Source organism: Notolabrus celidotus, chromosome 16 (genome assembly GCF_009762535.1).
Source record: "Notolabrus celidotus isolate fNotCel1 chromosome 16, fNotCel1.pri, whole genome shotgun sequence".
NCBI lineage: Eukaryota > Metazoa > Chordata > Actinopteri > Labriformes > Labridae > Notolabrus > Notolabrus celidotus.
Genome location: NC_048287.1, coordinates 3,470,379 through 3,487,335, shown reverse-complemented (window position 1 = coordinate 3,487,335; position 16,957 = coordinate 3,470,379). Strand labels below are relative to the sequence as shown.

Here is a 16,957-nt window from a genome sequence, read left to right as displayed (position 1 = left end):
TAAAACCGACCTCTGCCAGAAAGGCAGCAGGACCTTTCTGAAGGATTGGTCACAGATTCTGTGTTTCTTGTTGTTTTATTTGTCAGTATGTAGACGTGTGTCTTGCTACACAGCTACAGCTACGACTTGTAGCTATGTAGCTATGCTAACTAGCGCTAGCACTTTTCCATGATAAATAAAAATCCTCCACTAGATCTTCAAATCTGCAGACGTGGGGAGTAAAACCGACCTTTGTGTTTATTAAGACAGCCTACAACTAGCATGCCTCCCTCCTAAGCTCCTTGTTAGCACACATTTGTGCAGGTAATGAAAAACAGAGGGGGGATTCAGTATTATTTTATACAGTCTATGGGCTGAACAAGCTCCGAGCTCTGACTCCGTGACAGACCGGATATTGTTGTTACGTAACAAAAACACTGAAGTCTGAAACGGCTCGTTTCACACACATTTATAGAAAGGTGGAGAAATCAGAACAGGGGCAGAATGGATTTTTTTCATTCTCGGGGGGTTTGTAGACATGCCAGGGAAACATATTTCAGGTAGAGAACCATTAAAAAGTCCATTTTGCATGATATGTCACCTTTAAAATAAATAGGACAGTTCAATAGAATGGAGCATGTATACAGACAGTGTGTAGAAACAATCAATCATTTAAAAGTGCAACTAATTTGCAAATAAAGTGCAATTCGTGAACACAAAACAGCATTTTTTTCAAACACAGGCACTGTTCTGGGGTCTTTCTTTAAGATGGGGCCAAAGACTTCAAGTGGAATAAAATCAGACAATTTCAAGTCCTCCTGGAGTTTATTCCAAGCTGCAGCAAAACTAAACGCTCTCTTACCGAGCTCTGTCCAAACACGGGGAACACACATTTGTAAGATGTCGCAGGAGGGCAAGGCATAGTGGCTTTTTGATCTTTGTAGATACACACACAAATAAGTTTGCACCAAGCCATGAAGAGATTAATAAATCAGACGTAGCCAATGTGTGTGCCTGCGTACACTCAGGGATGGCCAGTCAGCTTTGACATGAAGTTCGCAGTGATGAGTGAGGCGTGTGTAACCCGTACATATACACTATTTAAAGACTGCAAACATTTAGCCGAGGCTCCCAAATACAACCCGTCACCGTAATCTATCAGAGGCAGAAAAGTTGTAGATACGAGAAGTTTCCTCGCTCTGAGGGAGAAACAGGATCTATTTCTGAAGAAGAAACCTAGTTTCACTCTGAGTTTGGAGACCAGGCTGGCTATATGAGTTTTAAACGAAAGCTCTCCCTCGAAAATAAAAGTATTTATACCTAGTGACAAGTCCCTTGTGAAGTTAAGACCAAGGGGACGCTTTCTGGGGACTCACTTGAGTTAGAGAAAAGCATTAGTTTGGTTGTATCTGAATTCAAGACCAGTTTTAGTTTCAGCAGACGAGACTGACCAACATTAAAGGCCGACTATAAAAACTCAAAAGCCTGAGTAATTGATGACGAACAACAATAAATAATGGTGTCATCAGCATACAAGTGATACCAGGCATTTCACAAGTTATCACACAAATCATTGACATAAATGGAAAATAAAAATAGGTCCTAAAAGAGAACCTTGGGGCACACCCCTTAAGAGCAAGAAATAGAGTCATGGGGCCTCTTAATACAGCTTTACAAGGCTTCCTTGGTGAATGTTGACGGTCCAAAGCAAATTATGATAGAATCTGAGAAGAAAACAGACATAAAAGTAAGACGCCGCATCAAATACTTGGACTGCTAAATGTAAAGAATGGTTATTTAGTTGAGTTGCATTGCGTTATCTCATTTCCTTCTCTCACTGTGTTGTGTTTTAATGGGCAGTGGTTGTGTGTGGACATTTATCCCAAAATGACTCAATCAATTTTTCAAAGCACTCATGAGAATTCTCATACAGCTTATTTCAGCCGAAAGCTGTGAGCAGCTCATTACTGATGGCAGCATGTGTTGAGTGTCAGCTGCAGTTGTCCATTTTTTTGCAGTGGGAGTTAAGTGAGGCCCATGGATTTTCTATTTTCTATGGCGGTTAAGCAAAGACAGAACGGGTTTCTGTGTCTGTTATGATCCTGCACGAAGGAATGACACAGCGAAGGATTAAAACAGTTATATTCAAGAAACTTCTTATTCCTGCAAGGGAATGTGACGTAGCATAAAGCAAATCACAGGTTAGTGGAGTTTATAATAACGCAGATGATTCAGAGAGGTAATACGTAAGGGATTATGTACGGTTAGCAGGTAGTTGTGGGAAATAGAATCCAAAAGATTATTTCATTGATTTTTAATGATTTCTGTTTACAGTTTTTAAAAATAGTCCCAGTGATTCCTCGTCAGTGATCGTTCCATGGTGATGGATTCTTCTCTGCCTGTTGTGGTGGATTGAACATGAAACTGTCCTCATTCAGCTCTCCTTCTTCTCTGAGCTCTGTGGTTCACACACCTTTAAAAAGAAACTAATGTCACAACTTTGAACCCTGCTGCTATCATCACCACCGCTCATGGTTTAACTTTCTTTGTAGAGATCACTAACTTAAAGTTTCTCTCACCTGCTCCACTCCTTCATCATATTGATGGACAGGATCCAATATGTAAACATCCGTAGCCTGCCGATTTAGCATGCTAACTGAGGCTAACATTTTAGCCACATTGTTTGATGCTAACAGAAGCTAACGGTTTTACCTCACCTTGTGGTGTCAACAAGCAGAAGCTAAATGTGTCTGAACTCTTTTCTGTGGATTGATTTGACATGACGTGTGATCAGTTTGACTCTGGTGTTGATCATGTTAGTGAAAGTTAATAACTGTTGTCAAGGGGTTGAGACCAATCAGAATCAAGCGTCTTACACAGCCTGAAGATCAGTAAGAGAGCTGGGTAATAAGAAGACATAACGTGGACGTGTCTGCATGTTTGTCATGCTCTACCTCTCACTCCACAATAGATGCAATACTCGTCCTGTGTTTCAGCCTCTAGTCCTGTTTAATACATGAGCTGTGTGTCCACATGCTTTGGGCTGTTCATCAGAGTTTAAGATAATGCCGTGCAGTGAGGAAACATACATAACGTAACCTGGATTTGAGTATGAATAGAACACATCTTTACTCACAGATAGCGAGTGCTCACAAAATTAAGGGGATTTTCAATGTTGGAAACTCTCTGTGGGAATTAAGAGGAATTTATGGGAATAAACAGGAATAAAGCAGGAATTGACTAAATAGAAGGTTGGCTCTTAATAGGGAACTTAAATATAGTTGTGGACAATATATTTTAACATAATCCTGACTAAAGCAACCAGATTTCATGCAAGTACAGTTGAATAACTCTGCTATTCCTCAATCACATGCACATAGCACACTGCTTACTGCAGGGCTATTGAGACCACGCCCCCTACATGCACTGTGCATTCCTCCATCACATGAAGCACAGATGATTTCTAGAATCCTGCAGAGGCTAGGCTTGAGAAGCTTGAGGGAAGATGCTTTTTTATTTGCATTTTAAAGGGGACTTTGTTGGAGGGAGAGCGGCTCTTTTCATTTAACATTTTGAATGGGACTTTGTTGGGATTGCATCGTTGTTAATTTTTGAATGTGTTGGGTCGGGGGGATGAGTAATATTTAACTGAACATTCATGTTTTTGTTCTTCAATGAAAGAATTGATTGTTCAATAAAATATTTAACACTTGATAAAGTTCTACTTACACATAATTGTATCATTTTGGATGGATGTCTGCTTATAACAAAACAAATATTTATGCTTGGATATGATACCTTTCCATTAAATTACCCTCATTTCACAGTTAATTCCCATAATTCCCATGGAAAGTTTCCAATTTTCCACCCCTTTGCAACCCTATTTACAGATTATGGAAATCAGGGTTAGTACCATTGGCTGATTCCACTGACTTCTTCATAGTTCTTCATGTCTGACGTTCAAAAAAGCTAAGGTTTGATGAATTTAAATCTTTACTAGAAGTTCCTCCTACTCCCTACGATCAAGCACCTCTTAAAATACATAATTGGATGGACCAATGCCTTTCAACAAGACAAATACTGGACGATACAGATATAGCTCCAGTACATCCTTCTCTCTGTCTTCTTATTGCTGGATGTGAAGTTCTATACTGTCACACAGCTGCCTCTTGTCATGCCAGTGTTACTCTCTGAAGTGCAAACAGAAGAAAGCCCTTGTAGGTAGTTATTCATGGTCGGTACTTAGTAAGCACTTTCTCTCAGGGAGTCCCCCAAACTGTGGAGTCTAAAAACAGTATTGAGTGTAGGTGGTTTTGTTCCTGGTTGCAGCATCCTAGAAATCGAAGAGATCTTATATAAGGGAACGGGCCGCGCCTCAGCCTTTCTTTATGTTTTCTGATATTTAGCACCCACCTTTGTTTCGTGGCAACATTAATATTCTATTAATGCTTCCTGCTTTAATACAAACCCATTCACTCCTCTGTTTACCTGTTGTGGTGCTAAAATGAGCATAATCTACATTTAGGCGATGTTCATTCAATCAGTCCAATTAATTCCTCACACACCAGCCGGCTGCTGATTCGCTGCAACCTTTTCTTCTTCACAGAAATTGCCTTTCTTCTGTTCTCCTATTTTACCAGTCTTGCATGTGGTTGTTACAGAGCCTGATAGTCTGCGTGCCAATATGACGATCTATCTGATGAGAGCCCAATTGCCCGCGCTGCAGCCGAGGCTTGTAATTTCCCCTCTCTTAGAGGAGGGGAAAAATTGCAGGGCTTTGCATTCCACTGACGTCAGAGAGCGATATGATTCCTTTGACGTCAGAGCGTGGGCTCTGGGCGTCATTTTGGAGTATCCTCTGAGTGGGTTGAAAGCAGCAGCCCCTGTGGTTGTGGCTCACAAAGCTGCTGATAGCAGCTGCTCCTGTGTCCATATTGCTTCTCACAAGGTCATAATTATTAAGAAAACATGTATTTATTCTCCTTATTCATAGAAGCAACCTTTAATCTCAGAGTTTCTATTTTTAGACCAATTACTGTACACATAACTCTTTATGGTGTTAGATGATCTTTTTAAGAGGAAATTACTGCGTGGACACAGGATGATGTTAACTGTCTGACAATACAAATTGAGAGCATTTTGACTAGACTTTGTACATTGATACAAAGAAGACTTTATATCAATTAGGAAAGTTTAAGCCTACTCTTAAAAGTAGAGAGGGTGTCTGCCTCCCATACCCTGACTGCTAGATGATTCCAAAGGAGAGTGGCCTGATAACTGAAGGTTCTACCTCCCATACTAGGTTTCTATACCCAATTATGAGCCCTACTTGTGGAACACACTCAATACAATGACTTCCTAAATCCCTTATAGCTAGGGTTGGTAGTCACGGACAACTAGCATGAATTTGAATGTAGCATTTCCTCAATACTCTGTCTAACCCATAGACTGTATAAAATATGGACGTAGTATCCGTGATGTCACCCATCTGTTCCGGAGAGCTGTTTTGAAGCAAATCGACGGCAGCAGCCATATTGGTAATGCAGAACTCAACCAGGCAGAGTGTGACGTAGTGTGAGCCTCTTAGCCAATGGCTGTGTGTTTCCGACCAGGAGTCACGTCAGTCATGTCCTTATTTGGGCAAAACTCGTAATCTTAATATCTTCTGAAAAAAAAATTCACCCCCCGTACAGTGTGTGCCATTAGAGAGATTAGCTTCGTAGGGCCAAGCCGTTTTTTGAACCAGGCTGTAAACATGTTCATTAATGCTGCAAAGATCGTCTTTTTCCCATTCATATCTATGTAGTTTCCGGTGTTTCTGCAGCCAGCCTCAAGCGGATTCTCGATGTACTGCAGTTTATAGCACTTCCGCATGGGCTTCATCGTTTGAGACCGGAGTTTGCCGCTTGGTCTAACCCCTCCCCTCCTCCCCTCGCAGCTGCTTAGAGCTCCCCCAAAACGACGCCCCTGCTTACATGCACGAGCGCAGCTGATTAGCGACCATATGATGGTGACTAATTCAAAACCGGTCCTCAGCACATGGTTTGTGTTTTGCAGTACATCAACTCATGTCTCACTCAGCGGTAAACAGCGGTGAAAGTTAAAAACACAAACAAACATGGCTGCTGTTAGTACTCACAACTCACAGCGAGCTGGAGAGAGGAGAGACAAGAGGAGAAGTTCTTCATTCATTCAAACATTGATTGTTGTTTTGTTGGTTGTCATGATCACGGCCGACAGTGGCCGGTTATTAAAGCTGAACGTGTTCACGAATCGGCTCGTCATCCCTACAGCGTCCGGACGGACACTACAATATATATTTCTGTAGGACTTACTAAATGTCATTAATTCTTCTGCTTGTCAGAGCCCCGTGGTGAGAGCTTTTCAGACTCTGATCAGAATCAGAATCAGAATCAGCTTTATTCGCCAGGTATGCTTGAACACACAAGGAATTTGACTTTAGTAAACTGTGCTCTCTTTGTACAAGGCATAAGAATAGGAATAAGAATAAGAATAAGAACTACAATAAAAAAATAAAAATATAATAACAATAACCTTAGCTATGAATACAAGAAACAAAAAATAGGCTTGACTAATATGTACAGGCTAAAATAATATGATAAAGTGCAGTGGTGAGTAGCAGAGGTAGTTTTACATTATAAAAATAGAAGTTAAATAGTACAAAAAATAGAAATATGGAATTCTGCTTGAGAATTGTTGCATTGTGTATCTACATGTATATTTACAGAGAGTATTTATCTGACAGGTGTGACACTGTTATGGTTTAGTGTTCATCAGAGTGACAGCCTGGGGGAAGAAACTGTTCTTATGGCGGGTGGTTTTGGCGCACAGTGATCTGTAGCGCCTGCCGGAGGGGAGGAGTTTGAAGAATTTGTGTCCAGGGTGTGAGGGGTCAGCGGTGATGCTACCTGCCCGTTTCCTGGCCCGGGACCGGTACAAGTCCTGGATGGGGGCAGGTCGACACCGATGATTTTTTCTGCAGTCCTTATAGTCCGTTACAGTCTGTGTTTGTCTAGTTTGGTTGCAGAGCCAAACCAGACAGTGATGGAGGTACACAGAACAGACTGAATGATGGAGGTGTAGAACATGATCAGCAGCTCCTGGGGCAGGTTGAACTTCCTGAGCTGACGCAGGAAGTACATCCTCTGCTGGGCCTTTTTCCTGATAGTGTCTATGTGGGAGGTCCACCTCAGGTCCCGGGAAATAGTGGATCCGGACTACAGTCCTGAGCAAAGCACCTCATCAGGTCAGAGGGGGTAAATAGATTCAGGGGAGGCAGGGGACAGGGAGTGCACACCGGGGAAATGTACGCGCAGGAGGCGGGCAGAACAGCAGTACGGGATTTGATTGGTTTCATAAACTGGACCCTAATGACAGGGATTGGTTGGTGTTTTCCCAGGTTTACTCCGGCTGTAGATAGCAGCTTTTTTTACCTCTTTTTAAAGAACACATTATGTATTGATTACCATCAGGACATAAAGATCATTTTAACCAGTAGAACAAAAAGTGGATCTAAATCTGATTACCAACCCCAGCTTTAAGCTGACCAAGCTAGTGTGAGTTTTCAACAGCATCCCTCTACGACACTAAATACATAAATGTGCATGCACTCAAAGAGTCCCTGTTTTCTGGGTATCCTCAAATAATTGTTACAATGTTACAGTGTTACAATGTCATTTAGCAGACGCTTTTATCCAAAGCGACGTACATACGAGAACAAGAACAACACAAGCAAAGATCTAGACAAGAGGAAACAAGATCAGTAAGAGGAACAAAGTGAACTCATTGTGAGGAACAGAGACCTCCTGGGAAATGTAGGGAAGTTTGAACTAAGCAAAAGATAGATGAGGGAAAGTAAGTTTATAAAAAAGTAATTAAAACAATTTATCACCCAACAGCTCATGTAAAACATTGTCATACATCACAGATTTTTAATAGCTCATGATGTGAGACTGTTTGCTCTTCTAACTGTACTTTAATGGTAGCGTTGCCTCTCTGCTCAACTTGTCTTTTTTTTTCGTATTTCAGACGGGATCAGTGTGACGGGCCTGCCCATCTCCAGTCCACTACGTCAAGTCCTCAAACCCAGGGCCGAGAACAAGACCATGAGCAGCGAGTCGGGCAAAGCAGAGTACAGCCACGTCAAGGTAAATAACAAAAGCTTCTGGAACGTGCACTTAAATCAAATGATGAACCTTTTTATCGCTCTGTTCTGGATCAAGATGTGGTTGTTTTCTTTTGTTCATACAAAACTCAATATTTGTAGCCTGTGCTTCAGTTTGCAAACACTGAGGTGAAACTTTTTATATCCTACAACTCAAACTCCAACTTTTGGTTGTCCTGTGATGAGTTGATTAGGCTGGTTTCTCACCTTGGCTGGAGATGTGCTCCGCTCTTTAAATCAGGACTCAGAGCTCTAACATAGACCGATAACTGAGCTGAAATCGTTTGCAGGGTCATTGTGGGAAGCTGCAAACGGGGAAGTAGAAAAGTGTGACAGGAAAGCAGAACGAGGCCAGATGGAGACAGGAGAGCTGAGATTGAGCTGATGAGCAGAGTCGAGGTGAAAGAGTTGTGGAAGTCAGAGAGCTAGGGATGGGATGCTGCCTGCTGGAGGTCGTTTGCAGCACAGCAGCCACACCACCTGCATGTGTGGTGGCTCCATTGTTTTGCCTTTAAAACAGACGGACCCCGTTTCTCCTCCGCGAATCACCAGAAGGGAAAAAGCTCATTAATTTCTAATGTCCTGGATGTGCTGCAAAATAAAGTAAACTTCTCCAACCTTCTTAGAAGTTTGACAGGATGATGACTAACAGTAAAAAAAACCACCTCAGGGTGTTTCGTTTTATTCCTCAAAGGCTTAGTCATTGAAACTAGAAACATAGAAAGGTTTGCAGAAAGATTAAACATTTATGAGAATGATGGGGAAAGGAAACAGTCATGATGTTGATTTTCAGAAAGTCACATTAACAAGCCACATTGATGATATCACACATGAACATACTCATACACATAGACAGACATCAGCATGTCATGCCAACACTGCGTCACATGCATTCATTGAACTTGGACTGGTGAATTTATCACTTTCACAATCTGAAAAACAGAAAGGAGAAGAAAATATATCTTGTTTTTTTGGTTCCCTTTTGTGACTAACTGGATTGATAAAGCAGTTGTATTCAAAAAAATCTGATGTACAAATAGTGACAGAGACCATTTCCTCTGAGCTGCCGTAGACGTCCTCCTGCTGGACTCCAGCGGCAACAGCTACTACTACTCGTCTCATCACTATCACCGCTCCCTCTCTCTCTTATTCTCCTCTATCCCTCTTTCCAGACCCAACTTGGTCTCAGCAGATGTCTGTCTAACATGAGTCTGGTCCTGCTCGAGGTTTCTGCCTGTTAAAGGAAGTTTTTCCTCTCCGCTGTAACTAGCTAAATACTGTGAGGTGTAATGCTCATGGTGGATGAAGGTGGGGTCAGACTGAGTCTTATCCTGTCTTGGTGTTGGGTCTCTGTTCATAATTTGACATAGAGTGGTCTAGACCTGCTCTGTTTGTAAAAGAGTCTTGAGATAATGTTTGTTGTGATTTGCCACTATATAAATAAAGATTGATTGATTGATTACAGCACCAATACTTAACTCCACTGAGGAACTTTACTTAATTTGATGAACAACAACAACAAACAACACGTCACACCCCCCCCCCCCCAAAGGAGTCCATAACAACACTAAGTAGCTCATTCAGTGATAGACTTCTTCACCCGCGGTGTCTCACGGAGAGATACTGCAGGTCTTTTCTTCCTGCAGTCGTCAGACTATATAACCAATTATATATATGAACAGTTGTGCTCATAAGTTTACATACCCTGGCAGAATTTGTGGGTTTTTGGCCATTTTTCAGAGAATATGAATGATAAGAGAAAACATTTTTTTCACTCATGGTTAGTGGTTGGGTGAAGCAAAGTTTTTTTATCTAACAACTGTGTTTACTCTTTTTATATCATAAAGACAACAGAAACTACCCAAGAAACCATACATTCTGCCAGGGTATGTAAACTTATGAGCACAACTGTATATATGTTGTAAGATATGCTTATTTTTTACGTCTTTAATTTAAGTTTAATTATAATTGCTAATAACTTTTTAATACTTGTTACTTTATAGGCTCTTGTTTGCTTTATATATATATGTTTGCACTGTTTACTTGCTACTTTGACACTTGAATTTCCCCGTAGAGGGACGAGTAAAGGACTCATCTTATCTTATCTTATCTTATCTTATCTTATCTTATCTTATCTTAAACCTCTTAAATTCAATTTATTTTGAAAGGTTTTTATTTATGGCAGAGTCATCTGACACTGTGTTATTAAAACTAAGGACATGAGCTCCTTCATCACTTGCATGTCATCAGAGGCAGCAGATCTAACCAATCACCCAGCCTTCATCTTTCAAAACCAAAGACTTTGGCTCATATGTTATCATGATCCGGACCTGTGTCACATACAGTCTCAGCAGATGTGTGTCTAACATGAGTCTGGTCCTTCTGGAGGTTTCTGCCTGTTAAAGGAAGTTTGTCCTTGCCACTGTAACTTGCTAAATGCTGCAAAGTGCTCTGCTCATGGTGGATTAAGATGAGATCAGACTGAGTCCTGTCTGTGAGATGGGACTGGATCTTATCCTGTCTTGATGTTGGGTCTTTGTTACTAATAGAACATAGAGTACGGTCTAGACCTGCTCTGTTTGGAGAGTCTGAGGAGAACATTTGTTGGGATTTGGTGCTTTATGATTAAAGATTGATTGATTGACATACTGTTCCTCATGCTCGCTCTGCCCCTCTGCTTTACTAAAACACACACCTGCTCCTCATGCTCCTCTCCCTCTCCTCGCTCCACCTGTGGCTGCGTGACCATTCATCCTCCTGTTGCACATCTTTTTTTTGCCGGCCCTTTTAGAGACATAATTTGTCCAGTCCTGTGTCAGTATAGGAAAAAACGAACGGGCAGCTGCTTCTGCTATCTCTGAGGGTTGTGAAGAAAAAAAAGCTTTATATCCTACTGTGCCCTGAGGAGTGTCTGCCCACTGCGAACACGCCTGGTACACCAGATTGCCAGCACAGCCCTGGCCATGGCTCCCCCTCCTCCTCACTCTCGGTACAAGTTGAAGTGTGAGTCATTTTGGGAGGGACAGAACACACGCTCTGCTGTGAGGGGAGGAAGGGAGGGTGTGCTACATTCACCATACAGGACAAAACAACCACAACACAGCAGGATGCACAGATGTTTTTATGATTGTTGGAGGCCAAATTAAAAATTTTAATTGGATCAATCACCCAGCTGTACAACAACATGCATCATAAGTGACAGGGTGAAAAAGGAATGGATGAAAAGTTCAGGAAGCCAGATTTTCCTCTGTAAGATACGAGCACACAAAGCCATCACTATCATTGACCCTAACAAACGATTCTCATGTTCTTTAGAGGCATTCAGAAAAGTTTGGTTTGAATCTGTTAGTGGAAATGAAAAAACAAACACCAGAGTTAAGGCTGATTTAAACTTCTGCGTCTCCCCTACGCAGCAGGGGCTGACGCGGACATGAGCACCACATACTTGTGCGTGCGTGTCGCGCAGCAGTTCTCCAGTGAAGCACTAGAGGGCAGTGTGGTCTCTCTGATAGCCAGTCGTCTGTTTCCGGCCCCGCTACGATCTCTGTTTACTTTTCCACAGAGATTCAGAGCGTGTTCTGTTAATCTACAGCTGATACATGTTGCTGTTTATCATACAGACATGATTACATGAAGGATAGAGAGGAGGAGATGAAATACACAACACGGAAGTGCTGTAAATGCAGGAAATACTATGCCCCCCGAGTGGACCAATCACAGGGCTTGTGGTCTGCGTCGATTCTACAGGGAGTTACATTTTGGAGGAGGTGCACGTCAGCTACGTTGAAGCCAATCGTCAGCAGCAGCCATATTTGAAATGCAGAACTCAACCAGGCATAGTGTGACGTAAAGAGGCGGGGTTGGAGCCTCCTAGTCAACAGCTATGTGTTCCCGTCTGGGAGTCAAGTCAGTCATATCCTTATTTGGGCAAAAACTGGTAATCCTAATATCTTCTGAACCATCACGTTAGAAAATAATTCACCCCCCGTACAGTGTGTGCTGATAGAGAGATTAGCTATGTAGACCCAAGCTGTTTTTTGAACCAGGCTGTAAACATGTTTATTTCTGCTGTAAAGATCTACTTTTTGAATTGGTGTGTATGTGGTTTCTGGTGTTCTGCAGCCAGCCTCAAGCAGAATGCGCAGTGAATTGCAGTTTATATCACTTCCGCATTAGGTTGTCTCTGTTAAACTTAATGCAGCTCTCGTGGAAACAGCACTTGCTGTTTTATTGGTGCTAACACTTCCTGCGCCTACTGCTGCTTCGTATTTCTTCCCCACATCTTTGTTATCAGGACTTTTTTCTTCCTCTTAGAAAACTTGCAGTATTCAGTACTGCCCTCTGAAACAGTGAAAAAAAATCCACACAGGCAACGCCATTCTTACTCCCTCATCAGCTGGTCATGGCTTTGTTCTTTTCTTTATGTATTGGTGGATCACATACCACCACATTAAATAAAAAAAAACAGCTTTTATTGGTTATTTTTCTATATGCTTGGAATAATAAAGACTTATAATTTACTACTATAATTTGACTGATCTGTATTGCGTATCCCTACTTTGAATACCTATTTCAAAGTTAAACTAAACTCTAGCTCTTGTAAAGAGCAGTTTTCACAGTTTTTATCTGTGTGTGTGTGTGTGTGTGTGTGTGTGTGTGTGTGTGTGTGTGTGTGTGTGTGTGCGTGTGTGTGTTTGATGTATGTATGAGATAAAATAGGACTTTATGTAACTACTGTCCTGACTACAAATCCAAAAATGCTGCATAACACTGCAGATAAAATGCACAAATCATTCCTGTTTGGATTTATTACATAACCTGTTAGATATCTAGTACAAATGCACTCAAGTGAAATATGTAACCAGTCATTGTCAAAGTCAAACTGGGCGTTTAGATTTATGGTAAGACTTAACAGAGGCGGGGTTTGACTGAAAGCTCTGACTTAAATAACAGAACATTGTGTCGGAGTAAAGACAATTACAGGAGGACTTTTGTCCTGTCAGAGGTCTGTGTAGAGGAAGCAGGTTGTAAGGACATTAGCTCCTTCTGGTTTTTTAAGTATCTTATATTTTCTAGGATTATTCACTTCAAAGCAGTGTTCATTTCGTTAACGAAAATTATGACGATGTTCGTAAACGGCTCATTTTTTTCTTGACGAAAACGAGACTATGATGAGCTAAAGTGCATCACTGATAATAAAAACTCTGATTAATGTAGGTTTTGATTTTGTTGACGAGATGAAAACTTTAGTGGCTGAACATTGAGAATTCATATTTTCCCCTCTGTGCGTCTAATCTTTAGAAATAGAAGTGATGCATTCCTGTGACAGGCTGAGTTATTATTTAAGGGACGCAGTGTTAGTGACAAAGACACACCGGGGGACGCCTGTTTACTATTTGATGTTTGTGGTTTTTGCCGCCATAACCGTAAAACAACGTCTACAGCTTGATTTGTTTCAGTTTGGTGATACATCAGACACATTTAGTAAGTTTGGATCAACTCCTTGTTGAAAGATTCAGATGCATTTCAGAGTGCCGTGAACTGACTGTCTGCCTGTCACTGCAGGTGCATTCAGGGACCGTCGTAAATGTGCAATACATTCCTTTCATGGCATTTCTCTGTGAATCAAGAGAATCAAAATACAGTCACAGTGGTCACATCAAGAATGTTTTATTTTGACTTTTCAGCAGGGACAGGCTAAATTATTTCACTTAAGATATTACACAAGCAAAAGTGTTAAAGGAGTGAAATATTGTGTTGACGATTTGAACACTTGGTACAACCCTGATACCGATATCTGATCGACTACATGAATTATTTTAAAGAGAGAACATTTTTCAGCTAAAAATCAAAGACTTAAATGTTTTGAGTTTCTGTCGACTAAAACTAGACTAAAACTATAAAGGGCTGACAAGACTAAAATGTGACTAAAACTAACAGGCACTTTCATCTAAAGACTAAGACTAAATCTAAAATAGCTGCCAAAATTAACACTGCTTCACTTTATGATTTAAAAAAAGGTATGTGTTTTCTGATTTGCTCTGGAACTATGGTAAATTTATCCCTGGTTTCCAGCTGCATGAGTCACTGTTGTCATGGGCTGTATTGTTTTTAGCAGTTCGACTGCACCCGGAGAGCTGGGCTGACTTCAGAGGGGTGGACTGCATGATAGCTAATAAACATAAACCCCAGAAAAGTGATGCAATATAACGCTGCTGATTCTGTTTCATAGAAAATAAAAAGATGAGAAGATGTTCTTACATCAACACATGGACATCTGTAGACAATGGCTCCATTATGATTTAGTGTTCAGATTGTTTTACATGCTCTTCTTTGTTTGTTGAGGAGTGAGGGGTTAGCAACAAGTTATTAAATACAAGAGAGATAGTTTGCATCATGAACTGAGAACTTGTCCTCTGCTTCTGTTCTGAAATGTTCATGATTAAATCACTCTGGCTTTGGTTTTACATTTTCAGGCTGAGGCCATGTTCCCATGTTATTTATTTACAGATTGAAACCATAGACTGTATAAATAATGGACATAGTATCTGTGACGTCACCCATCTGTTTCTGAAGCGCTGTTTTGAGGCCAATCAGTGGCGGCAGCCATATTGGAAATGTTGAACTCAACTAGGGATGTCAACAATTAATTGAGTATCCATTAATTGATTGTTAAGAACTTACTGATCGTCAACATTTCACTCTTTTCTTCATACTGTGTATGTTTGTTTTTAAATAACCTGGTGCAATTTTTATCGTGCAATAACTTACCTATCTATTTATCAGATAGAAGTGTACATAGTGTGTATATATCTGTAATAGTTGCCATATTTTATTTTATTTTTTATTTTATTTTATTTTATTATATTTTATTATATTTTATTTTATTTTATTATATTTTATTATATTTTATTATATTTTATTATATTTTATTTTATTATATTTTATTATATTTTATTTTATTTTATTTTATTTTATTATATTTTATTATATTTTATTATATTTTATTTTATTTTATTTTACCCTTGTCATTGCTATTATTACTGTTATTATATTTTTTAATTATGTTAGTACATTGTTGTATTCCCCTGTCCCGTGTTGTAAGCTGCTGTAACAAAAGAAATTTCCCCCAACGGGGCACAAATAAAGTATATCTTATCTTATCTTATCTTTTAGTACATTTGTTGTTTAGATTTTCTTTCACATGGAACAAACATCATGTGGTCTCATATTTGGTTCATCTATCAGGGAGGTGTTTTAACTTTAAAGCATGTTTGGATGTGAATCAGCTGACTGAAGGTGTTGCACACAGTGGAGACGCTCAGCTGGGAGCTGCAGCTGAGTGACAGGTCTCCACGAGCGCTTTTTTTTCTCTGCCGCCGGACTGATTATGACTCGGTTGCGCTCCCGGCTGACACCTGACCACGTTAACATGCTTATTTTTCTCAATAAGAACGAGTAGACAGAAAACTGGACACTGTGAGTCTGAAATATGTTTCTGTTCAGTTCACTTGTTGAAGTCTGAGCCTTCACTTTTATAACTGTACGTCCGCAGAGATTATGATCCTGCTCCACACGTTGATATTCAGCATGTTTAACATTTTAAACACCTTAATACGATCCGTAGATATTCAATCATGTCACTTATAAACATTGTGTCCTGAAGGAAAATTGTATTCATGGGAAAAAACACATTTGGCGTTTGTTTTTTCTTTTCGATAATTGATCGTTAACATTTCCATTGATCGATCACGAAAATACTTGAAATATATTTCCCTAAACTCAACATAACTGCTGTTGAGTGAGTGTGACGTAAAGAGGCGGGCTTTGAGCCTCCACGCTAACAGCTACAGTGTTTCCGCCTGTCATCAAAGTCCACTCTGCCTCTCATAATGGAAAGCTTGTTATATAAATATCTTCAAAATTGCTGCGTTAGAAAAAAAATCCCCCCCCTCACAGTGTGTGCCGATCTAGAAATGATCTATCCAGACTACACTCGTTTTTTGAACCAGGCTGTAAACATGTTTATTTCTGCTGTAAAGATCATCTTCTTTGAATTGGTGTGTATGTGACTTCTGGTACTTCCGGAGCCAGCCTCCAGCGGATCCTCGATGAACTGCAGTTTTTAGCACTTCCTCATTGGACTCATATTTTTAGACTGGAGGTTGCCGCTTGTTTGAAACCTCACATGTAACGTCTAAAGCTTCATCTATCCTCACCTGGCTTTCTAACAAGCTGATTTTCCTGATAGAATATATTACAGGATGTCTTGATATGAAGCATGAGGACATGCTTTCCGGCTCTGTTATTGCTGTCTTTAGGGCACTTCTTCAATAGACGCAGTGTGACTGTGTGTGTGAGATAGACTGAGGGAGAACTTTTATTAACTGCTAATAACTGTTTTTTGCTGGGAGGGTGGACGGGCAGATTCACAGGAAATTGAAAACCTTCTAGCCAAATTGGCTGTTAGTTCAGCAGGGTGTTCCCTGCATATCTAAATCTGATGTGGACCAATTAAGTTTGAATTTGGCCATTTTTTGCCATCTACGTCTAAAGTCATCACCGTTACTCAGGTTACGTTTCTTATTGATGTTTCTCTCCAAAGTTTTTTCTAACATGTGATCAGTGTCTCTGAATCTGGCACACGCATGCTGTAGGATATGCATTTTAAGACTATGAGTAAGTGCAATCAATCATGTCTGATCTGTAATCAGCACAGGAGGAGTCAACATGTTTATCTCACTGACCTTTCTTCGTTCAGTCTGAGCACATGATTCTCAATCCTCCTACTCT

At 40.4% G+C, this 16,957-nt stretch overlaps 1 protein-coding gene across 5 annotated transcripts in view; it reads left to right on the top strand.

The window, feature by feature from the left end:
* Window positions 1-16,957, top strand: part of trappc9 (trafficking protein particle complex 9) — a 388,126-nt gene that overhangs the window by 141,327 nt on the left and 229,842 nt on the right. For all 5 annotated transcript variants that reach the window (XM_034704883.1, XM_034704882.1, XM_034704884.1 and 2 more), the window contains one exon: window positions 8,029-8,147. In XM_034704883.1, the coding sequence (XP_034560774.1) occupies window positions 8,029-8,147 (119 nt within the window). The remainder of the gene's footprint in view (window positions 1-8,028; window positions 8,148-16,957) is intronic.